Raw genomic sequence first — 26,190 nt, forward strand, 5'->3', positions numbered from 1 at the left:
GGTAAGATTGGGCCATGAGGAGAGTCTACTAGCCCTAAGAACAATTTATTAAAGAGATCTGTTGAGTATCATTTCAACTGAACTGGTGCTGCAAAAACATAAAACGACTACAAGATAGAATCTATACAGCTAAATGCTTCTGTAGCACGTGGAAATGTGTGAAACGTCTCAACCTTAAGTGTCCCTGTTTCTGCCAGAGTTACTCGCTAAGAATCATGAATATAAACTTTAAAAACTTAGAGTGTAAGTGGGCCTGGTGTAGTCTATGAATAAGACACTGCAGAACATGATGTGGCAATAGGATAGCACATTATACCTCAGGTCTATGGGACCTGTTGAGTGATGGTTAAAGATGCTGGTTGGGGAACTGATTGGAAAGCACAGTTCGATTTGTGTTTAGTATTGAAAAACATCAGACCCAAAATTTAGGTTAAAGTTTATTTAAAATTGTCTTATACAGTACATTTACTACAGTTAAACATAAAAAATATAACAAATTTATTAATTCTTATATTTTTTTCTCAGTTTTTAAAATTATTATTAGTTCAACATATTTGTTAATTACAACTTAAAATAAAATGTCCCCTTTTTTTTCATATCTTAAATACCTGAATTCAGTGTATTTTCAGTTAATACATTAGTTTTTTATAATTTTTCTTCTCCATATTCATTGTCTAAAGTGAAATCTTTAGAGCATTATAAGTACATGTATCTTTGTTTCTTTTATATTGTTTCCACATTCAAATTATCTAAAGTGAAACCTTTAGAGAATTAAGACAATTCTGGAAAGTGGAAGTATATCGCTGAATGCAATGGTGTTATTGCTGCTCAGCAAGAAGACTTACAAAAAAATAATTTTAAGATTGTTTTCTTCTTGGCACCGCTTCTTCTCCTACTGCGCGTGCTTCAACGTGCGACGTTTGCTCTGTGGACCACAGGATGCAAAACTCGCTTCTCTTTTCTCTCCAAACCTCATCCGCACAAAGAATGAGGGCCATTTGTGTCGCTCTCGTCGCATACCTGACTCCATTCACATAAAAAATGGAAGTCATCTTGGCATGGACGGGACAAGAGACGACGAAATCGCTGGGGCCACTCGGGCCGGCCACGCGATGCCTGGATCAGAATCCTCCTCAGGAGTATCCAGGGATGGGAAACAGGGTCATCCTATAAAAGGATGAATATTTCCTTGTAGGTTGAATATGTATAAAATCGTAAAAGAGTTCCAGTTTAGCGCTCAGGGAGGGTGATCTCTGGGACCCAATCGTTCACACTCCGGCTCTCCTCACAGAACAGGTGCATCTTCTCCAGAGCTGGATCTTCCCAAGAACTATCAGCTGGGTTCTGATGTACAAATAATAGGGAGAAAGAGCATAAGTCACACGCACACAATGAGCAGACCAAAAAAAGATGTATTATGGAATGTTTCTATGAAGTCTGTTTTAGTTGTAGTGTAACATACCATGATCAGACAGCAGTGGGCATCTTCAAGCTGGCCAGCCTTGTCACCAACAACCTCGGTTAGGCGCTGCATGTCGCTCACTCTGACGATGCTGATGTTGTTGTCAAAACAGAATGACTGGATCAGGGTGAAGTGGATCTGGAGAGCAATATCACACTCCCACTCCTCATCCGTGGCCAGGACGCAGAAAGACACACTGTCTGGATCACTGTTGGTAAAAATAAAACTCATTAATCAATGTTATCATGGTTAATGATATGTGACAAAATTTATATAAAAAGAACAATTCTTTTTTTGAAAGAACAATTGAGAAATCAGCACACACTCAGTAGATAAAATACTTACTCATTCATTATTTTGGCACTTTCATAAACACCAATCGTGAGGCGACCCTCATACTGGGCAGACTTGAGAGCTTCCTTCATAGATTTGCCAATAGCTTCCATCCTTGACATGTAGAGCTCAGTTCGAGATGTTGATAAGTATTCAACAAACGTGTGCTTGCGCTTATTTGAGGGAAACCGCTCGTATTTATGGGAGGACCCCGGCACACGCGCGTTCTCTGATTGGCTGTGAGACAATGCAGTAATAAGCCAGCCTTCCACCCCTCCCCACCAGGCGCGTGCCTATAGAGTAAATGTCGGCGGAAAAGGGCAGGGCAGTTTCGATTGAACATATCAACTATGAATGTCTTAGTTCTGGACTCATTAATTCACACTCGTACAGGTTCGGAGAGGGTGATGAGATTAATTGTCAAATGTATCATAATAACTATACATATCCAAGTGTCACATCGGCCTTCCAAGCTACATTTTGGCCAAATGGTCTGTTTCACGTGCACCATTCCTGATGTTAATAAGAGTAGTCCTCCATACACAGGCCTACTATAGCCTATATAGTAGTTTTAGCATATACTTTTTTTCACAAAGCGTTGTGGAAGTTAAAATTGACATCGACTGAAAGTATTTTGTTTCACATACTTACGTCCAAATAATTCAGAATGTGAACGCCAATAAAACTGCTCGTTTGAATTTGCGTCACCTTATGGCACGCGCCGCTGCTTTCCCTTGTAAAACCAGGTCTGACTTCAGGCGCGTGGCATCTGGAGATGCCTGTATCTCTCTCCATGGCAACAAGATCCCATCTGTCCCGTGGGGGAAGGTGAGGGGTCAACAAAGAAAGCTTCTGCTGCACCATACAAGCAGAGATAAGTCAGCACCTGCACTGCGCACTGGTCAGTGATTGCTGATTGTTATTGTTATAACTCGTAGCCAAGATAAGAACAAAAATGGAAATAGTGAGAGCTGCATAGTAAATGAGTAAAGCGAAGGTGCAAGCACAACACTTCGGAGATTACAATATTGTAGTCTCGTAGTTCTTTTTTGCACAGTACAACCACAATACCTACATTCTGACTGCAGCGTTAAAAGTTGCGAGATATAAAAGTAATCTAGCATAGGCAATTTAGGCTAATTGTAGTATTAGGCTAGTTGAACCAACACGATTGCATCTTAGCCTAAATTAATTGCAAACGATGCATGCTAATTGCAAATGGAATGAATATTAAGATGAAGGCATTGGTAGTCTGCTTTGCCAAATCTACATCTGCACAAATTGCCTACATTTCCAGCTATGTGCAGTATTTCGTTTGACCAACTGAGGCATAGCTAGAGGAAGACACCTGTCATGCGCTACTCTGGAGGTGGCCCCGTCCCGCAGATGCTCTTCTTGAAGAACAATGCCTAGTATATATCGTCTTGCACGCGCCTGCCCTGTTGCCATGCTGTGCGCCCCCCCCCCCCCCCCCCCCCACACACACACATAAAAAAAGACTAGATATTTAGCTGCTATGGGTTACATTTTAGATTTAACACTTTATGCAAACCTATTTGTTTCGTTATTGTTTTGATCCATGCTTGAAAACTCCACTGAATTGTCTGCCCTAAATAACTGCCCTAATTCCTAAGTTTTAATTTTTTGTGTTGTTACCTCAAACATAGCTATTTGAATTGTATCAATCCTGGACTGAGATTCAGGTGCCCGGCCTCTTTTAAAGATATATTTAGATAATCATAGCGAGTGTTGACCATATAGGCTACGCTCGCTTTATTCACATTTAAATTAGATCAAAATTCAGACAACAGACTTCTTCTTCTCTGAATGTAAAGACTCGCTGACAATAGGTGGGGCTCGCCTCGGGGTCGGGGTCGACAGGGGCGAAAGGGGATGTCATCACAACGACAGTCCTCCATCTGCTGCACTGCTATCCACAAAACAATAGAACTTAATCAATCACCACCAACCTGTTATCTCGACCCTTTGGAATTACGCATGCAGCAGTCATATTCTAGATTAGTACAAGTATGCCAGACTATATCCATGACCAAATGCAGTTACTTAAAATATGCCTGTAAGGCATCTTTAACCTAAAATGGCCTAAACTGCTGCTGATTTTAAAGTAGGCCTAGGCTATAGCCTAGTTTATAGGCTAAAGGATTATTAGGCTAATGTAGTCTGCAATATCCAGATTTGAAGATTTACCCTGCAAATACCAAGCCTACATAGACTGTATGGTATAAGCTATTATTCTTGACCTGAAATGTTTTATGTCCGCTTCTCACCTTTGCTAAATATGGAAAACCCTGGCATGAGTAAATAAATACAAGGCGTCGAGCTTGGACAGCTGATGGTGATCACGTGGTCGGTAAAGGGCAGCAGTGCAGATTGCAGATTCTGCTGCATGCACAGCGTCCTGGCACGCGCTGTTAATTTGCATTTGTATGGAGGGGGTAATAATAGGAGTTTCTGTGAGCACAATAGGGGCCGTTTTTGGTCAGGCTCTACAGATGGCCGTCCTCCACCTGCCCTCTCCAAATGGGGAGGACGGGGGGATTGTGCAACTTCTGCACACTTTTGACATCGGTTTATTATAGTTTGTGATTGGACACACTTTTACTTAAAGTGAAATTTGCGAAATCTTTATCAGATGCAACGTTATATGTTTCGTTTAATCGGGATTAAAGATCGCATTAATAAATAATCAAGAGCATTTCCCAAAGCACATTTTGATTAGCCTATATTGACATCATTGTGTCATGTGAAACACAAGCAAACTAGCAGTCAGAAATAGGCCTCTAAACAAAATCTATACATTTCTAAATGCACTAGATTATTTATTTTTCTTTTCGATTGTATATTACAGGGCTAGCACTGAAGAAAGACGTGCATGATGACCTCCATCAATCTGCCACGAGCCAGAGTTCGACAATGACATTAGCATACCAATGCATCATTCAGGTCAACCAATCAGAGCCCATCGCATTCACAGTAGCCACGAGTTCAAGAGCATAAAAAAGCTGCACTGCCTGTAAAAAACGTCTTTACGGATTTGCTCTCTAACTACACTGCTCCTCTTTCACTTACGAAGTTCCTTTTGGAATATTCTTCATCATGACTCTTGAGGAAGTTCTGATCCAGAAGCCCGCTGAGCGTGCCGGCAAAGCCCTAGAAGAAGTTCTTCTCTCCGCTAGAAACAATGACTGCCTGACAGTTGGTGTCTACGAGTCTGCTAAAGTTATGAATGTGTAAGTATGAGTTTATTGCAATGCTTATTTAAACTAAATGTATATGTTTGGCTTATTGTGAAGTCATTGTTTATATACTCATAGTGCTTGTATTTGTTCTTTGCAGTGATCCAGACAGTGTGTCTTTCTGCGTCCTGGCCACGGATGAGGAGTGGGAGTGTGATATTGCTCTCCAGATCCACTTCACCCTGATCCAGTCATTCTGTTTTGACAACAACATCAGCATCGTCAGAGTGAGCGACATGCAGCGCCTAACCGAGGTTGTTGGTGACAAGGCTGGCCAGCTTGAAGATGCCCACTGCTGTCTGATCATGGTATGTTACACTACAACTAAAACAGACTTCATAGAAACATTCCATAATACATCTTTTTTTGGTCTGCTCATTGTGTGCGTGTGACTTATGCTCTTTCTCCCTATTATTTGTACATCAGAACCCAGCTGATAGTTCTTGGGAAGATCCAGCTCTGGAGAAGATGCACCTGTTCTGTGAGGAGAGCCGGAGTGTGAACGATTGGGTCCCAGAGATCACCCTCCCTGAGCGCTAAACTGGAACTCTTTTACGATTTTATACATATTCAACCTACAAGGAAATATTCATCCTTTTATAGGATGACCCTGTTTCCCATCCCTGGATACTCCTGAGGAGGATTCTGATCCAGGCATCGCGTGGCCGGCCCGAGTGGCCCCAGCGATTTCGTCGTCTCTTGTCCCGTCCATGCCAAGATGACTTCCATTCTTTATGTGAATGGAGTCGGGTATGCCACGAGAGCGACACAAATGGCCCTCATTCTTTGTGCGGATGAGGTTTGGAGAGAAAGGAGAAGCGATTTCTGCATCCTGTGGTCCACAGAGCAAACGTCGCACGTTGAAGCACGCGCAGTAGGAGAAGAAGCGGTGCCAAGAAGAAAACATTCTTAAAAATAGACTTTTTTAAAATGTCTTCTTGCTGAGCAGCAATAACAACCATTGCATTCGGCGAAATGTTTCCCACTTTCCAGAATTGTCTGAATACTCTAAAGGTTTCACTTTAGAAATGTAATAATGGCAACAAAACTGAAAATATTCGAAAAAAAAATATTAACTTATAACGCTCTAAAGGTTTCACTTTAGATTGTTGAACTAATTAGTTTTAAAAAAGAAAACTAGAAAATAACTTATAATTCTCTGAAGGTTTCACTTTAGAACTTTAAACTTGGGTAACGTTTAATGCTGTAAAGGTGTCTAGAATATTTTGTCCAGCTTTTTATTGTTAACTATAATGTTCTTAATGTTTACACTATAAAGAAAACATACATGTATTAGATTAATGTTTGCTTAAGAAGTGTTTGTAAAAAATTAATAATTATCTAATAAAACACAAAGCAGATGCATTTTTGTCATGCGTTTTCACTTTCGTAAAGTTTCGTTAAGTTTGGAGAATTAATCCGTAAAGGTTGCTTATGTAGCCTATGCTGGCAGGAGGTGAGAAAGTTATTGGGTTGACAAAACGTAAATCTTCATAGCAGGCTCTGAAGTCTGTTATGCTCACTATTGTCCTCTCGGTAAAACTATGCCCCCCCTCCCCTTCGGCTGATCTGCATGTGTATGTGGAGCTGTACAATAGCTGCGCGCTCTCTTCTGTCACATCCAGCAGTCCATACAGAGAAGCTATTGTTTGACCAGCTAATGTCTTCTTATAGCCACGCCGCGCCATCTGCCGCTTTACGCAGATGGGGTCGGACAGGGGAGGAGGCGGTAGTAGTTTGGTTGCCAGAGGGGCCGGAGTTGACTGATTTTGAGTCTTGGACAGGGGTAGGCTATCATCTGGTGCTCGTCCAGCTGTTACTGTTTACACGGGTTCTAGCAGGACACTTGTGAAACGTCAAAAAAATAAAAGCGTGGATAGTAGCCATCAGTTCAGGCTTTGTGGTTGAAACCCACCTGCTTCAATATAACAAAACAATCATATATGAATGTCAATGAAGTCTGTATAGCACTTTATTTCGAAAACATTTTCATATACAAACATGCTTTAACGTTTTCAATAGCAGAAGGTGCAGAATCAAAATTATCTCGGGTAAAAATAAAACAAATGAAAAAATACAAACAAGCATTCTAATTTCAGAGACGATTATTTTCGCAAACAGCCAAATATTGTACCGTTTAGTTCAGTTCATAGGGCTTTATCGCCGAAATTGTGAGTTCAAATCCCACCGAAAGCCAGTTAGAAATACATATTAAAATGTTTCCAAACACCTCTGTCCCACAATGACTGCTAAATTACTTGAATGTAGAAAAGAGTTTAAGCACATTCTTCATATGTTTGATGTCTATTGTGAATACTATTCACATATGGGCGCTCATTACATCAGGCACTTTTTGTCTTTACATAAAGCATAAAGTATTTATAGATACAGTGACTTCTCCCTGTAAGATTTTTCCAGCGTTTTTGCAGTTTTTACAATTTGGTCAGATCTTTTCCTAGTTTGTGCATGTAAATCTGCAAGAAAAAATTACATCAAATTTTGGCGCTTCTTTGGTTTGCAAAGTATTCAAACATGAAATCATTAGGTTAACTCAAAACAATGAAAGGAATAATAGGATTAGGTGTTTGAGTACTTGGAGTACTGGTTACCTACCAGACCTGATTTGGACCAGCCCTGCCAAATATACAGTATTGTGCAAAAGTCTTAAACCACCTGAGGTCATATGATACAAAAAACAATGAACATTGAAAACACATTAACACTTTGCAAAACTGAAACAATTGGTTTTGGTAGATAGTTGTGTATTTATTTCAAGTGTTTCACTGGTAAATTCTTCAAAGCTTCTTTCTAGATTTGTCGTAAGTCCTGTTGACTTTGGCAGCTTACATTTATTTTAATTGTCCAAATGGAAACAATTTGGAACAGTAGGGAATCTCCCCAGGGGTGGCAGCCCCAGCAAAATATCTACAAAAGAAAGTAATAAAACCATACAGCAAGTCACAAAGAACACTGGAACAACATCCAGGGATCTACAGGACAGGTCTCTCTTTTCACAGCTTAAGTCAATGTTCATGAATCCAAGATTAGATACCTGGCAATAATAGTATTATTGCCAGAGTAAGGTGTAAACTCACAGAGCAGCATATGAATGAATGATTGTCTCAGGTTTGCCAAAAAGCAACTAGTTGTTCCTCAAGAGTTTTGGAACAATGGTCTATGGATAGATGAATCAAAAGTGGAATGTTTTGGCCGACATGGGTTCTGTTATGTTATGAAATTCCACAGTAAGAATGTCATACCTACGGTCAAGCATGATGGTGATAGTGCCATGGATTGAGGAAGTTTGGCTGCATCAGGACCCTTAAAACAGTGGATGCAATGCCATCACTGAATGATCCAAAACAACCAAGCAAGTCAACCTTCTGAATAATTGAGGAACTTGGAATTTCAAGGTTTTTGAGTTAAATGGTTTGACCCCTTTAAAAAGTATTACATCCTCAAAAACTCATCATCTTCCGCTTATCCGGGGCCGGGTCGCGGGGGCAGCAGTCTAAGCAGAGATGCCCAGACTTCCCTCTCCCTAGACACTTCCTCCAGCTCTTCCGGGGGGACACCGAGGCGTTCCCAGGCCAGCCAGGAGACATAGTCCCTCCAGCGTGTCCTAGGTCTTCCCCGGGGTCTCCTCCCGGTGGGACGGGCCCGGAACACCTTCCCAGGAAGGCGTTCCGGAGGCATACGAAACAGATTCCCAAGCCACCTCAGCTGACCCCTCTCGATGTGGAGGAGCAGCGGCTCTACTCTGAGCTCCTCCCAGGTGACTGAGCTTCTCTCCCTATCTCTAAGAGATCGCCCAGCCACCCTGCGGAGAAAGCTAATTTCGGCCGCCTGTATCCGGGATCTTGTCCTTTCGGTCATGACCCAAAGCTCATGACCATAGGTGAGAGTAGGAACGTAGACTGACCGGTAAATCGAGAGCTTCGCCTTGCGGCTCAGCTCTTTCTTCACCACGACAGACCGATACATCGACCGCATTACTGCAGAAGCTGCACCGACCCGTCTGTCAATCTCCCGTTCCATCCTTCCCTCACTAGTGAACAAGACCCCTAGATACTTAAACTCCTCCACTTGAGGCAGGCACTCTCCACCAACCTGAAGTGGGCAAGCCACCCTTTTCCGATTGAGGACCATGGCGTCAAAAAATCAATAAGGTAAATCAGTTTTGCACTAAGGAGTAGGCTTTAATTCCCACAGGGCGTATTGAGAGACTAATCAACATCTAAATGAAAAGTTTGGTTAATTGCTGCAAAAGTAGCCTATTATGTAAATTCCAAGGGCACAGATATCTTTTCAAGTTATGGTTTACAGTATATATACTTTATGATCCAATACAACTGTGTGCCTAACTACACAGCAAACAAGCTCTCAAATATAGAGCCAAAAAAACAAAACATCACTTCACTGTCCCAATAATTATAGAGGACCTTGTATATCATTTGGTGTGTTGATACAGTAAGATTAGAATTCTTTGGACATTGACAAATTTTTGTAGTTGTTTGGCTCTGAACGATCACACTGGATTTCAAGTGCAAACTCATACCTTTAATTTGAAGGTAATTTCATTCACATCTACTGAACCTTTTATAAATTACAGCAGATGTTGTACATAGACCCCCCCAGCAGGGTGTAGAATTAGGGGTGGACGGGGGGGATCCTGACCCCCCCGATATTACAGACAGGTCAATGTGACCCCCTGGAAAAGAGTGAAAATCTTGGGATCCATTGACCCAGACCCCCCAATAAACAACACAATAAACAACCTACGCCATCGCCCCCCTGTCCAGGGAACAAAAAGTATGTGTGAGATTTCTGAATTATTGTCAATGGAGTGCGGTTAGCATGTCTTGTAGGTTTGATCTTCAAGCTTTTGTAACTTTCAGAATCATCCATAATAATGTTTTCTTCCAAATTAATGAAGGAGTTCAGAAACATTTACTCCAAAGTGACTCCAAAATGCAATTTGCCATTCATTTTGGGTTTGTGGTTTGAAGACCCAAGGTGCAACATCAGCTGTTGTGGCCTTGAGCAAGGCACTAAACCCCCATTGCTCTCAATATGAGCATCTACTAAATTGCATAAATATTCATTTACATCGTGAGCAAAATATTCTGAAAAACTATTAAAATCTACTTAAAATGCATTTGTTATTATTTGTTACTGGGTGTGAGGAATATGGGACCAAACATTAAATGTTTGACCACTATAATATAACATATTGTGAATTGGTGAAACGTATTGTTTCCCTAAATATATATTCACTGAACAAAATTATAAAGGCAACACTTTTGTTTTTGCCCCCCTTTATCTTGAGCTGAACTCAAAGATCTAAAACTTTCTCTATGTACACAAAAGGCCTATTTCTCTCAAATATTGTTCACAAATCTGTCTAAATCTGTGTTAGTGAGCACTTTTCCTTTGCCGAGATAATCCATCCACCTCACAGGTGTGGCATATCAAGATGCTGATTAGACAGCATGATTATTGCACAGGTGTGCCATAAGCTGGCCACAATAAAAGACCAGCCTCACACAGCACAATGCCACAGATGTCGCAGGTTTTGAGGGAGCGTGCAATTGGTATGCTGGCTGCAGGAATGTCCACCAGAGCTGTTGCCCGTGAATTTAATGTTCATTTCTCTACCATAAGCCGTCTCCAAAGGTGTTTCAGAGAATTTGGCAGTACATCCAACCAGCCTCACAACCACAGACCACGTGTAACCACACCAGCCCAGGACCTCCACATCCAGCATCTTCACCTCCAAGATCGTCTGAGACCAGCTACCCGGACAGCTGCTGCAACAATCGATTTGCATAACCAAAGAATTACTGCACAAACTGTCAGAAACCATCTCAGGGAAGCTCATCTGCGTACTCGTCGTCCTCATCAGGGTCTCAACCCCAAACTGCAGTTCGTTGTCATAACCGACTTGAGTGGGCCAATACTCACATTCGATGCCGTCTGGCACTTTGGAGAGGTGTTCTCTTCACGGATGAATCCCGGTTTTCACTATACAGGGCAGATGGCAGACAGGGTGTATGGGGTCGTGTGGGTGAGCGGTTTGCTGATGTCAATGTTGTGGATCGAGTTGCCCATGGTGGCGGTGGGGTTATGGTATGGGCAGGCGTGTGTTATGGACAGCAAACACAGGTGCATTTTATTGATGGCATTTTTAATGCATAGAGACACCATGATGAGATCCTGAGGCCCATTGTTGTGTCATTCATCCACGACCATCACCTCATGTTGCAGCATGATAATGCACTGCCCCATGTTGCAAGGATCTGTACACAATTCCTGGAAGGTGAAAACATGCCAGTTCTTACATGGCCAGCATACTCATCGGACATGTCACCCATTGAGCATGTTTGGGATGCTCTGGATCGGCGTATACGACAGCGTGTTCCAGGTCCTGCCAATATTCAGCAACTTTACACAGCCATTGAAGAGGAGTGGACCAACATTCCACAGGCCACAATCAACAACCTGATCAACTCTATGTGAAGGAGATGTGTTGCATTGCATAAGGCAAAAGGTGGTCACACCAGACACTGACTGGTTTTCAGACCCCCCGGCCAGTGAAACTGCACATTTTAGAGTGGCATTTTATTGTAGCCAGCCTAAGTCACCTGTGCAATAATCATGCTGTCTGATCAGTATCTTGATATGCCACACCTGTGAGGTGGATGAATTATCTTGGCAAAGGAGAAGTGCTCACTAACACAAATTTTAGACAGATTTGTGAACAATATTTGAGAGAAATAGGCCTTTTGTGTACATAGAGTTCAGCTCATGATAAATGGGGGCAAAAACAAAAGTGCTGCATTTATAATTTTGTTCAGTGTATTTATATATACAGTGAAATTGTTACTTCTGAGCTCTTCCTCAACAGTGCAATATCAACTTAAGACATACAAAGGCATAAGGTAGCCAGTGGTAAATAATAGAAAAGAAAAAACAAAAGAAAGCCCGTTCCTATTATTTGTGCATTACCACATTTGTAGGACAAGGAAATGTGCAATAGATTAAAACAGGTCTACATAAGGACACATCCAGGCTTGTTACTTACTGAAGAGCACACAACTTGGAGGAGTGTATCAAACCTTTGTAGGCACGGAGCCCCTCCCTCTTATGGTCCCGGACCAAACCCCTGACCACAGGTACAGTCTCAGCGCCCCGCCCCTTCTGGGCACGGTGCAAGAGGATGCTGTAAAGTCCGCTGATAGGGCTGCGGATGCCCTTGCCTTGGTTGTTGCGTATATGTTCCATGGTGACGCCCAGCTCCTGCAGCAAGGCCTTGATCTCCTCCTCCTCATCGCTCAGCTCCCCAGGCTCTGCATCTGCTAAGCGGAGAGGGTTGAGGGGGACCGGTGACACCGTCCACGGGTAATCTACAGGGAGCAGCCAGTCACAACCCACCATCTGGTCTACCGCATAGCGTTCTGCAGGTACAGGCTTCAGAACGCCACGGATCAGACGCTGGCAAGGGCCTGGCACCCAAGGTGGGAGGGTAAAGACCCCCTCTATAACGGCACGCCTCAGTTTGCCCATGGTGTCAGCTCGGAAGGGCATGGTGCCGGTCACCATGAAGAAGAGAAGGACGCCCATGGCCCACACGTCCACTGGTGGCCCCAGGTAGCACTCATCCCTGAAGAGTTCAGGCGCAGCATAGGAGGGAGAGCCGCAGAAGGTATCCAGGGTGTCACTGCTGTTGGTGACCATGGTGCTGAAACCAAAGTCAGCCACTTTCACACAGCCATTACAGGCATATAGTACGTTCTCCGCCTTCAGGTCCCGGTGGATGATGTTTTTGGCATGCTGCAAACACAAACATTTAACATGGCATAATTTGACTATTAATATTGACAAAATAAATAGATTTATCATGTTTGGAATTGCCTCTGGAATAGCAGAAATTTTAGCATCTTGAATCCCCGGTTCTTGGTGCCCAAATGTTGATATTTATTGGGGGTGTTGAGATTGTTTAAAACATTTTTTGTTGTTGTTTATTAGCATTGTTAAGCTACACCCCTGCCTTCACCGGTTTGGTTGTTTCCTTTGTGGGGGGGATCAGTAATGTGTACCTTGCTCATTGCCTATGATGATTGCATATATTATTACATTACAATATTACATTATGTTAATGTTGGTAGTATTGTATACACAAACTTTATCATGGCAATAAGTTACCACATTGATTCAACTTTATTTATTCTATTATTGTGCTCAGGGACCCTCTCCAATGAGACTCTGGTCTCTACAGGTTTCGCCTGGTAAGAAGTTCTAAAATAATACCAAGAAGCATGTTGCTGATGACATATGTGTATTGAACTGAATCATACTGACCATGTGTTTGATGGCGGACAGGATTTGAGCAAAGGTGATCTTGGCCACGGGTTCTGACAGCCTTCCCTCTGAGCAGATGTGTGTGTGAAGATCTCCTCCCCCTGCGTATTCCAGCACCAGGTAGAGGCGGCTGTGTGACTCCACCACCTCATACAGACGCACGATGTTGGCATGCTGCAGGGCCTCCATACAGGATATCTCCCTGGAGAGCAGTTTCTGGGTCTGAACATTTAGCCGCGTCTTATCCAGCACCTTGATTGCAACCTTATCTGAGGTTAAAAGGTGTGAGACAGATGTTGGATAAATGCTATCCTCACTTCAATTGTATTTAAAATGTTATTTAACTTAAATAAGTGAAAAAATATGAGTTAATGGAATAACAAAATATGGACAATATAAACATCGAAGATATGAACAAAGCTCCTCCTCCCACCTTGCCCTAATAATGTCTGCTGAGAGTGGTTGACAGATTAATCTACAAACAGGATACACGGTTGGTGTATTAGGCACACCTTTTAAAGCAACTATTAGGCAGAGAAGGTATAACATATTCAAATTTGGGATTTCTTGCTTGTGAGACATGGAATGACAATGACTTAGGGTCAAAATGACCTTTAATTTGCTTCCAGAAACATTGTGTGACATGTGATTGGATAAGATAATGCTTCCTCCTTAGGATACGGGTGAATCCAGAAAGCCATATTAGCATCGCCTTGAGTAGAAGTTTTTATGAAGGACGTTCTGGTTAGTAAATAAGTTAGTTGTTGCTATAAAACATATGTTCCATCAAATCAATGCAATTTATTTACAATTTATTTTAATATACATAGAAATCATAGTTGACGTCAAAAAAGTAGTCAGATCGTTTTTTTGTGTACATGATAATTGGCCACGTTTCTTGATGCAATAAAATGTCAGATTTTTGACAGCAAATAAATCTACACTATTATTATAATTTATTACCACAGTATTACCATTATGAATAAAAAACTAAGTATACTCCTGGCCATTGCGAGAGAGCTAGGGGAAACCGATCACAGCTACTGTCAGCTATAAGCCATTAACATTTGCTGTCAAAAAATGAACTTTAATTGATCAACAAATGGAAGATATTCCAGTAGGATACTTGTGATTGGTCAGCTCACAGAAATCACTAAGTTGGTCAAAGCCATATAAATAAAGGCAAAGAGGAGGTGAATACATGTTGGTTAATTAACAAGAGGCACTCAGTGGCATCTCCTGATCAGCTGTCAATATTGACAGACAAGTACTGTGGCCCCTTCAAGCAATCAATCATTGCTCAAACACATAAAATGTACAGCTAATAATCCTTCATTCTGTTAATATTCAAGTACAAATATTAACAGGTTGACTTGCTGGTTAGCTTTAGGGTGTTATCTCAGCATTGTCTGGGAGTGACACGTTGCTGTAGTATTTCTAATAACAGTTTCAGAAGCTGATGCACAACGCGAAACATCAGCCAGATGATTAGTGTAGCTAACCATGATTACACATTTGACAAAATGACAGTCCGCTTGCTATTTTCCACATTCCCTATGCCCAGCGTTATCAACCACCAGTGACGGACTTATGACTGCTGCCGAAAAAGCCCTTAACATTACATTCAAGATATTTCCCACCATGTCAGCAACCCGACTGTGGCAGGCTGCTTTTATATCTGGAGCAGTGGTCACTATCCAGTGGTCCACCATCAGCCATAGGCAAGCCATCTAGTCATGAGTTCATTTGAAAGATCTGCCAATGATTGTCCGCCAAGTCGCCAGCAACAGGCAGCAAGTTGATTGATTTCATGTTTTGATCAATGTTTTCCAGTGTGTAAAAACAAAAAGAAATAAAACAATAAGTATCAGTGCCGTTATCAAGCATGTCACAAGGATTTTTTTTTACAATTGTGTAGATTCATTATTATGCCATAAGCCTACATTTTTGTCATTTTACATAACATATTAACATTATTATTTTCAGACATTATGTTTATGTTGTTTCTTTATGGTTGTACAGCAAACCTATCCAAATGTAACCTATCCAAATTTGATGCATGATACAGCAAATCTTCAAAACTAAGATAACAGTTATTTCACTTATCTTGCATTCCAGCGAGTATATAGTCCTTTGTGCACTAAAATTGGTATTTCATTGATTGTACAAATTCCAAAGTCCCCTAAATCAGTCCTGGTTTCACTAATTCTTTGGTTTCTTGTCACTTATATTTGGTTTTGGAGTAATCAGAGAAGTGGATCTCTCCTATTAGTTTAATTGTGATGATTCCTATCAGTAACAGTGTTTTTTTGCTGGAAAGGAATTCCGTTTGATACCAGAATTACTACAACCTTGCTCTGGCAAAGCAGGCAGATAGACAATTGGCCCACATATCTACACCTACACCTGACATGGGAGACATTCTTCAAATGTTATTCTTGTAAAAATATAATCAAACATATCATTGCAATGGGTAAGGACCATCCACCTCTACATTTGGTTGGTTTCGTTAGTTGAGACGCTTTGTGATCCAAGTGGCCCAAAGTGCCCTCGGTCCGAAGAAGGCAAGCACCCATCAGGAGTGAGCCTTTTCAAGAATTCCTTTGTGTAGTGAAGCAAGTGGAAGATCCTCTGCTGGTTGCGAAGCGGGACAGAGGAGAGTCACCTTTTGCACATTGTCTAGGCAATTCCACAAATAATCTGAGGACAGAATGACCACATAAACTCAACACTGCACAAGATTGTGTTCATTAGAGAACCAACATATTTGTTTAGTGATCACTGAAGCATGTAATGAAAGAGCTGGACTCATGGCAGTCAGGATCGTGTGCCCACGCACAAAACATGGGGGTGACGTAAGCACATACATTCCTATTCTCAACAAAGAGATTGGCCAGGAAAGTCATGGAATGGCATCATTGCCCAATGCTACAGGTATGCCAATCATACTAAAATAGTAAAGTCCTTGGTTTCAGCAGTAAGCCTTTGGTTGTTTTTCTGCAGTTTGCCGCACACAGATTTTCAAGGGCAACGGTTAGAAGAGCCAATGTTATAGTCTTCACACATGGATCGTCCGTGATAGGAACAGAATGTGTTGGGATATCAAAGGCCTCTGTCAATGCCTTTTTGCCTCTAGTACTAGACTTGTACGAGTTCAGAGGCCACACATATGCGACAATCTAGGATGCCGTCAGACGTCCTCAGTTCATTTTCAGTGTGCTTGACTATGGTGGTTTCAGTCTTAAAAATGAATTGCTATGCTGTCGTCATCATTACATGAATGATGATTATATCCAGTTGCAATGATAAGTCGACGATTAAATTCTATATGGTCAGCAGTGTGACCCTTACCTTTGGTGAGGGAATGAAAGGCCATTTTGACACGGGAAAATGTTCCAGAGCCGATCTCACCACGGACCTTGTAAAAGCCAACCCTGCGTCCCACCACCAGTTCCTTGATGGTCTGCTCATCTTGACACATTTCAGTTGTGAGCCGCTCCAGGGGGCTACGTTGTTTAGGATTGCCCTCTTCGTCCTGTTGACCATCCAGGCTGACTGACAGGCTATAGAGGCTGTGGCGAGGCATCCTGAAGGATTTTTGATACTGGCCCCCTGGCATCATTTCTGCTGCTCAGGGCTGTACAGTTAATGAACTATGGACAGGAAGTAAAATATGGGGTCATCCCACTGGCCAATAATTTTGTGATTGTATGAACTGAATTCACTGACTGTAATGTTACAATAGTTTAACAATGCATCAACATTAGATTGCCTATTGAGACCAATCTCATTTACAAAGATTTCCAGAGAACAATTAAAAAGTTTCCTTAACTCTAAAGGATTGTACCAATAAAACTTTTTAATACTTTTTTAAAAGTTCAACATTAGATTTTTAAGCCCACTATTTAAAAAAGGATCATATGAATAAAATATAAATAAAAAGGTCACTGTTTTACAATGCTTTACATGATAATACCAGCTATTGATGATAACATCATATCTCACCTTCAAGTTTGATTTGATCCCTCAGAAATAAGCATTTCTCTCAGCATCTTTGGACCCACACACAGCAGCTTAAGAATTCTTGCAAAAAAAAAATAAAATCCTTGCGATGAAAAACCCCCCTTCCTTCTATAGGTCTATTCAAGTCTGAAATACACAACTCCATTTAGCATGTACGCTCAGACTTCCAATGACAGTCTTACAATAGATCTGTAGCTATTCTCTCTACTTCTGCTCATGGCCCTGGTCAGCGACAGCCTATGTATGGACGCTGCAAAGTCAAAGTAAAAGGAACTGAGAGCAGAGTGCTTGCCTCAACCGTTTCTGATTGTCTCCTTCCTCCCCCTCTCCTTGCAGATTAAGGATCAATACGGTGTCATGCACTTTAATGCCCAAGCTTTATTTAGATGTATCCTAATGCCCTCAAGTTGCTAATGTGAAGGGCTATAAAGCATGCAAATTAGGGGAAGATGAGATCCTAGCACGTGCAGCTTTGTGCTGTGCAACACAATAGGATCTTAGGACGGTGAAAGGACATTCATAAAAGGACATTTTGGCCCTGTAGTTTAGACAACATCGTCATTTGGCACCAAAGGTGTTCTTGTATCACACAAGTCTGACCTATTGATTGTCATGAGGGTTGGCGAGGATCAGAAATTACAGAACACTGTTTTGGTGTTCCCAGAAAGAGATTACTTCAGCCTACTACCTTCACAGACACAGCGCTCAACAGATAAAGAGATTACAGTAAGTCTGACAACAACAAGCAGCTGCTGGTTATCAGGTGTCCTGTCCCTGTGCATGACAGTGAGAGAAATACAATGTGTTTCTGCTGCTATATTTTATTTGTGAACTAGTTTCAACTTAACTTCTACCTACAAATTGCATACCTGCCAACATGCTATGCCACTCTCAGAGTAATGTTTAAGATCCAAAGGAAATAGGTCATTAGAGGCACACGAAGGCAACACTACATCTTAGGCTCCATTCAATCCTTGTATCTCTTATAGGCCATTTAAAAAGGTAGGCATGCAATATTATGCAATATCGCAGACGAAGATAAGCTAGCCAATTAGTGGTCTCGAGAAGGATGAGCTGGCCAATCAGCTGTCTGCTTGCATGAATATTTTATGCCCGGACAATTCTGTTTAGAGTACACCCACACTGTTACAAAACAGAAAAGGTGCTTTACAACAGTTGCTTAAAAAGTAAAAAAAAGTCTTCCAGGTAACTTGAATAGGTACAGTTAAGTTTCCTCTCTCTGGGCAAGTGTGGAGTGGTCAGACATGTATCAATGCTAATTGGATTTACAGCTTGAGTAGACACAGGCAGTGTTTACATGTGAGGACCTGTGTTAAACCACTTGCATAGGATTGGCAGTAAAGGCTGCAAAGTTTAACAAAGACAATATTGTCCTGCAGCAAAGCACCATTCTTTTTACTTCAATTAATAATATAAAGCAAAAATTCATGAGAATTCTTGTGACTTGCATAACCCTCACACTTCACAATAACCCTCAAATAACAAATGACCCGCTGAAGTAGAGGACACAAACGATTCATCAGAAAACTGACATGTAAATAACTTCATAGGATTTACAACCAACATGACTGCCATCAAGTAAACACACTATAAAGCATACAAAAGTGATGAATTTCTACTGTAGATGAATTTCACTCCAGTCTAATCTGCTAAATCTTCTTTCTCTTTAGACGGGAGTCACTGAGTCTAATGACGTGCAGCTGCTCCAATTCCTTTATTCTCTGACGCAGGGTTTCAACCTCTCTGTTCTTTTCCTCCTGAAAGAACTGCAACTTCTGGGACCATGCCAACAAACATACAGGTAAGCTATAGTGAAACAACAGTTCTCTGCTCCATAGCGTTCATATGTTGCTTTATGCTTGCATCTCTGTGTAGTGTTGACTTTGCATGTGGTAGGACAGGATTCTCACCCGTTTGAAGATGTTTTGAGGTAAAAGACCTAAGCCCTGGACCTGCTGCTGGCTCCTCTGTGTTGAACTCTGAACCCTGGCAAGCTTAGCACCAAACTGACAGCAGAAGAGCCAGTGTTAGGATTTATCTGTCCATCAGACTTAGTCATTTAAATCTCTACCATGCATTATCCTGAAAGTGAAAACCACAAATATATATATTTTAACTGCAAGCTGACATACTAATCAAACATGTGACTGAAATAGCAGTCCTCTTCACACCGAGCAGATTTGGCTTTTGTAATAAAACCAGCTTTGAATATACAGTATACCTACTCACAGTACAGATGCTAGTAAAAGCCTACACATCCCTTTCACTCTTTGCATTTTGTTGGCTTAGAATTTGATCTTATCTGCACAACCTACATAAAAAACGTATTAAAGAAAAATTTCTAAATGAATAAAAAGAATTATGTGAATATCATTATCTTCATACCCTAGAGTTAATGCCAGATGGAAGCAGCTTTGGCAGCCATAACATGACTGTCAAGCACATTTCAGTTAGGAATAGCACTTGGCCATTAAAAAAGTGAAACCTGTCCACATCTCCGAGGACCTTTCCTGGTCCCTCAACACTTCAGCCCTGGTCAAAAAGGCGTGGCAGTGCCTGCACTTCTTGAGGAGGCTGAGGAATATCTGCCTGTCTTCCAAGATCCTTGAGAACTTTTACTGCTGCACAATCGAGAGCATTCTGACAAACTGTTTGGTGGTTGTTCCGTAGCCAACCGGAAAGCCCTGCAACAGGTGGTGAAAACCGCCCAGCACATCATGGGTACCAGCCATTGAAGACCTCCAGTGCAAGGGGTGTCTGAGTAGGGCCCGGCATCACCAGGGACCCTTCACATCCATGCCACAAACTGTTTGCCCTCCTCCCATCAGGCAGGCGCTACAGGTCTTTCCATTCTCGCACAAGCAGGCCCAGAAACAGTTTCTTTCCATCTGCTGTAACCCTGCTGAACTCTTTGACTTCCCATCACTAACTATGTCCACCCTCTGCGCTACCGGACTAGTCTGATAAGAATTTTCAGTTCACGTGTCATTGCTGCTATTCCTGTATTTCATTTGCACATGCCGACTTCCACCTTAACCCTGACCTCACTGCACAGTGCAAATTCAGAATGCCATTGAGAATTGCCACAACTATTTATCTCTCTTCTACATACATTGTCCTTAATACCTGTACATTTTCTGTAAATGTGTGAATTTTCCAACGCACATTTAGAAATGCCATATGTAATGCATTTGCATGAATTGCACACCTATTCATTCCACTTGTATATACAGTGGTTCGTTTTTTCTGCTCTCCTCTATTTGCACTTCTAGTTAGATGCTAACTGCATTTCGTTGTGCTGTGCTTGTACCATTCAATGACAATAAAGTTGAATCAAATCTAAACCTTTAAAAAAAAGAAAATTACAATTTCGGTACTCTGTATTCAACTAAAAACTACAGGATAGTCATTTTTCAATACAACACAAAAAAAATTATATCAGAAGAGCCAAGCTGCGGTAAAAAGTCAGAACAAAGCCCGTCTCAGCCTTTGTTAAGGTTCATTAGTGAGCGAGACAATTATACAAAATGGAAACCCAAAGATTTCCAAGAGGTGTGATTGGTCTAGTCTCATATAGTCTTTAAAAGTAACCTCAAAATCTGAGTGGTCTGGGGCAGGGCCATGAGAGAATTGTGTGAAAATAAATAACTAGTAAGTCACTAGGGAATAAAATTCAATGCAAATGCTTTCATATGACATTTTTAAGACTGTCTTAAACACATTTCAATCAAAACGCAAAAACAATGAAATACCTAATTTCAAATCATAGCATCATATGAAATCGGTGATCTAGTAGTGATCTAGACCTATTTGGATCATGAACACAACATACTGGCTAACATGATACAATAACTTCACAATACATCTTTAAGGCAGGACATTTTGAAGACGGTGTTCTGACTTTCACTGTACCTCCATTTGTAACTTTAATATTTCACTCTGCTTCTCTTTCACTTGGTCTCTCATTCTCCTTTCCATTTCCTCCAAATCTAACACTTTTCTTTCCAGGGCCAGTTTTATTTGTGCATCTTTAGCCACAACTGCACACAAAAACACAACAAGAAAGAAAACAGGGACTTTTTTGAGGGTGTGACATTTTATGGTATGCCACAGTCCACTATACTACAATACTGCAATATTTCTATTTTGTACCAAATCATCAGTGAGACACGTGTTGAAGATTAGTTGACACGTTGAATCTGCTGCGTTTGCACTAAACCGGGATTCAAACTTGCAATATTGCAACTCTTCACAAGAAGGTTTGATGATCACTGCTTATGTAATATGTGCTTACGTTTATCCTGTGTTTCTCTGTGAGCGCCCTCCACCTCTCTCCTGCACTGCTGTCTCACAGACTCCAGCTCCCTCTGGTGGCTCTCACCCACAGCTCTCATCTCTGCCACTAGCCTTTGAACCTCGGCCTCCCGCTCCTGACCACACCCACCCAGACCAGCGAAACATTGGCAGCATATTCCTTTTTGAATCTAAACTATTTGTTTGTACAATAATTACATCCATCTGCCCTCACCTCAAGTGTCCTGTCAATCTGCCTTTTCAGGTCTGACACAATGCCTTTCAACTTTTCATTCTCCACTGTAAGTAAATGTGTGCTTATTAAAGTTTCAGGACAGTTGAAGTAAAACAGTGCACATCTTGTATTCAGACAAATCAGTGTACTGTACTGTACTGTATACTAAAGACTGGCTCCTTACTGTTGAGCAGTGGTTCTCAAACCTCTCATTGGGCACTCCAAGAACACATTCTCTGCCATTGTACATTATACATGCCTGAATATAAATTTAGTAAATAAGGATTTAGACTATCTACAAAGCTGCAAAAAGAACAAATAATATCAATAAAATAATTACAGGAGCAGCTTGGAGACCAATTCAGAACAATCAGTTAGAAAAAATCTGCCATTTTAAAGCAATTGGCTAAGAGCGATACTATATTTTTTTGCCAATAACCACCCGATACCAATTGGTGATCAATATATCGGTGCAAAACTGCATTCAACTACTAATCAACATGACTAATCATCATAACCTTGACCTTGAATGTGGCGCGCCAGTTAAGGGCTACAGTTAAACCGTGGAATGTCTACGGGATCCCAGAGCAGAGGTTTGAGATACACTGCTGTAGACCACCCATGAACAGTGGTGCCTCCAGTCCCCGTTCACATTCTGTGCTGTTGTCTACAGTGCCTAACAGAGGACAAACTATTACCTCTGATGTCACACTGTTGCTGTAGAGTCTGCTGGAGTCCCTTAACCAACTCCAGCATCCCATCTCTCTCTGCAGGACAATGAGAAAGTCATGTGAACTAATGTCACATTACCAGACTGGAAAAAGACAAGGACTTTAAATAAAAATGTATTTCAAGTCACCGTAATCGGGAAACTTGATCGTTATTATTACTATGATTAGCAATTTTGTAACACTTAAAATCAAGATGGTGCATGTCAACAGATATAATTCTGCAAATAAATCCAAGAAATAACTAAATGTTCCTCCTTGATAAAAAAAAAAACGTGTGTCCATTAGCCTAAAGACAACAGTCGCGATGTGTGGACATGTAACAACTACATGTAACACAATGTAGAGACAAAAGAGAAAAATAATCCTCACCCTCAGTCAAGACATTCTCTTTGGTCTGATAAAATTTCAGAAATCGGTGGTTTTCCTCTAACTTAATCTCCAAGGTGGTGTTTTTACCATTGAGCTCTGTAAAGTTCTTTTGAAAAAAAATATACATTAGGAAATGGGTAACAGAAATGTTGTCACTATAGTTTAAAGCTGCACTATGTAGGATTTTTTCGATTGTGCCCCCAATAAACATGGTGGGTAAGCTAATGAGGGCCTCTAAGAGTTGTTTAGCAACACAGACAGTTCAGTGCCCAGTGTAATTTTTGGACCACGCCACTACTTTCCAGCCAAATCCGTTCCACCAATCCCGTTCTAGCCAATCGCCTTCTGCAAGGTGGGCCTTACTCCTTGGTTTATTCTGTAACCACGCATTTTGTAACCACCTGGATTATATATATAGCATAAGTATGCTATAGGAAGGGAAGTTTTCTTATTGTAAGAAACTACAGTCACAGGACAACAAACTGCCAATTCCTCCCTTGTCTAGTACAGCATACATACACTACAAAAAATTTTGACAATTTCTCTATAGCTCAGCAACCGGGAACCCTAAGCTAATGTTAGCAAGGTTAAAAATAATATCAAACTCTGACTTAGCTCTTTTTTTGGAACAGGTAATTCTATGTTTCACATTATAATTAGAACATTCTCTATCTGGCATTGCTACAAAACCGCTTTCTGACCGGTGGGTAATTGCAAAATGCGGTAATAGTTTTTTTACCTTAAAAAATACTACCTAGTGCAGCTTTAATAATTTTAAACTAAGCAGCACCACTAAAACGCCAGCCACTTTAGGCCTCGCATGATTAATTAACCCCATCACACTAGCGCAGACTTTAGGGTAGGGATAGGTGATGATACAACAGATTTTCTTCTGATACCAATACCTATACTTATAAGTCTTCTTCTGTAGGCAACATAAAAGGGAGTAAGTTTTACCCTGGATTTTCTCCCCCTTTGATCGCCGTACCTCATCATGCTCTTTCATGTAACAGATTTTCTTGTTTCAGTCGGTTTGTGGTATTGCCAAAATTCCAGATGGCCTTTTGGCACAACTGTTTGCAATTTTTTTCTTCCTGTTCAGCATTTGATAAGCATCCAGTTTCATAAAAATACATCTTCAAATCACAAGCATAGAGGTTTTTCATGAAATGTTATTATTTCACATTAACCTGACGAAAAGTAGACAGAACAATAAATAAATATATCTCATGTAATCACTTGCATATCAATTGGGTGCTAATTGGTAAAACATTTAAGCAGGTCATTTGAGGCTAACTGCTCACATTATAATTTTTTCCAAACAGTATGTCTATCTTCGATTCTTCCACATTTAATTGTTAAGAAAGAGTTGCTGATGAACAATAAGGTACACAGTCTGGAATTGCGTGTGTGTAAAAGTCAACAGCTGTGCCGTCTTTCTCCGTACTGTACTCTTAAGACTAATGAGCAACAATATATTTCATGGTGGGCTACCTGAAATATACCCTTTCAGGTAGCCCACCACCATTTTTTATAGAGATGTATGGAGGTTAAAAACGTATTCTTTAGATTTTAAGAATGTAATGTATGGAAAGTGTTTTAGACAAGTTTCAAATCGTGAAATTCGACGTGCGCTACATTCCAGACCTCATCATGTATTTTCAAAGTGATCAGTCTTTTTCTTCTTCACCAGAAGGCATGAAAGTTAGCGAAAACCTTTTATTAAACACTTAAGAGTAAATTACTCATCTATAATTGGGTAATCTAAAGATACTTATTGTAAAAGACTAGTACCTTCAGGCAGACTAGTACCTTCTGAGAATGAATCAAAAATACCCAATTAAAATACAACTAAAATTAACTAAATGTTTTAATCCTTAGCTACAATGTAGCTACCCGCATGTGCACGTTTTCCATAACTATTTAGGCCTATTAGTTGTGTTTACTATATCACTGCTCTCCCTCTCCTGCATGTTCTTGGTTCTCCTCATTTCTATAAGTTACATTTATTTTGCATCAGTGGGTTTTATCAGTTTCTTTATTAAATTATCGAATAAACTTCATGAAAGCTTAAGCTACAATGTTTATATCTGCATCCATGTAAGATAGGTTTGATTAAGATTCGCTTTCTTTGACACCTTCGTGAACCTCAGCTTGAGTGACCTTGAAGGAGACAGGAAGGGGTCTGTTTAAACGCGTCTGACTCCGCCCACATTGAGCCAAGCCCCGAACTGCACACTGCAGACAGGTGTTTCTCGTTTCTAGCGGTTGGAGAATAAAGTCCTCTCAAATTCTAAATGTAAATGCACTGGAAAACAACTGTACGTTTTGCCATTAAATATACCCTTTCAGGTAGCCCACCACCATTTTTTATAGAGATGTATGGAGGTTAAAAACGTATTCTTTAGATTTTAAGAATGTAATGTATGGAAAGTGTTTTAGACAAGTTTCAAATCGTGAAATTCGACGTGCGCTACATTCCAGACCTCATCATGTATTTTCAAAGTGATCAGTCTTTTTCTTCTTCACCAGAAGGCATGAAAGTTAGCGAAAACCTTTTATTAAACACTTAAGAGAAAACAGTGATCAGTCATTTGTAACACAAAAACGAAATAGAACGTTATTGAACAAAATAGTTAGGTGGCCGACAGGGGACGGTGGACGATAATAGGGGGTTATATTTTTTAGCCACGACGCAAACCAACTAGATCAAAAAAGTTATATTTCCACAGAAATTTCATGATAATTAATGACATGCTATTTAATATTTGTATGTCTCTAATAATCACTAAACATTGACAACTTGATCAAATTATTACTCGGTAAAAGAAGATATATTTAAAAACTGCTGTTGGCTATGTCGGCAACAGGGGGTCCCAAATTACAGTACGCATTTAGAGATTATTTTACACTTACAAATCTGCTTAATTTCATTTTACAGTAAAGTTAAAATAAGGTATAAAAAGGGTTAAAATAAGGCGAGTTCATCATAACCTCGTCAGAATTAATGGGTCTCCCTAAAACACGGTGTAGTAGTCACAATTAATATATTCTAAGTTTTATATTGCTAACGGGTTTCGTCACCGGTATAGGCTATCTAACTCG

General features: G+C 40.7%; 3 protein-coding genes across 4 annotated transcripts; 1 reads left to right on the forward strand and 2 right to left on the reverse strand.

The window, feature by feature from the left end:
- Nucleotides 1–592: 592 nt before the first annotated feature.
- Nucleotides 593–2,129, reverse strand: LOC105015059 (growth arrest and DNA damage-inducible protein GADD45 gamma-like). The gene is made up of 3 exons (XM_034297102.1): nt 1,808–2,129; nt 1,463–1,670; nt 593–1,344 (listed from the first exon to the last, which is right to left on the reverse strand). The coding sequence occupies exons 1-3, from the start codon at nt 1,915–1,917 to the stop codon at nt 1,231–1,233; spliced, it is 432 nt and encodes a 143-aa protein (XP_034152993.1). The 5' UTR covers nt 1,918–2,129; the 3' UTR covers nt 593–1,230.
- A 398-nt stretch (nt 2,130–2,527) lies between these two features.
- gadd45gb.1 (growth arrest and DNA-damage-inducible, gamma b, tandem duplicate 1) lies at nt 2,528–6,358 on the forward strand. The gene is made up of 4 exons (XM_010877900.3): nt 2,528–2,696; nt 4,665–5,046; nt 5,153–5,360; nt 5,479–6,358. Exons 2-4 carry the CDS (start codon nt 4,913–4,915, stop codon nt 5,590–5,592), a joined length of 456 nt encoding a protein of 151 aa, XP_010876202.1. The 5' UTR covers nt 2,528–2,696; nt 4,665–4,912; the 3' UTR covers nt 5,593–6,358.
- Nucleotides 6,359–11,873: 5,515 nt separating this feature from the next.
- On the reverse strand, nt 11,874–17,930 carry si:ch211-22d5.2 (serine/threonine-protein kinase NIM1). 2 transcript variants are annotated; one of them, XM_034296837.1, is made up of 4 exons: nt 17,419–17,930; nt 16,765–17,066; nt 13,414–13,682; nt 11,874–12,885 (listed from the first exon to the last, which is right to left on the reverse strand). In XM_034296837.1, exons 2-4 carry the CDS (start codon nt 17,033–17,035, stop codon nt 12,133–12,135), a joined length of 1,293 nt encoding a protein of 430 aa, XP_034152728.1. In that variant the 5' UTR covers nt 17,036–17,066; nt 17,419–17,930; the 3' UTR covers nt 11,874–12,132. The 2 variants fall into 2 exon arrangements, with proteins under 2 accessions (XP_034152728.1, XP_034152729.1); XM_034296838.1 differs by lacking the exon at nt 17,419–17,930 and adding an exon at nt 15,902–16,113 and having other exon boundaries at nt 16,765–16,851.
- Between the last annotated feature and the right edge of the window lie 8,260 nt (nt 17,931–26,190).

Source organism: Esox lucius, chromosome 14 (assembly GCF_011004845.1).
Source record: "Esox lucius isolate fEsoLuc1 chromosome 14, fEsoLuc1.pri, whole genome shotgun sequence".
Lineage (NCBI taxonomy): Eukaryota > Metazoa > Chordata > Actinopteri > Esociformes > Esocidae > Esox > Esox lucius.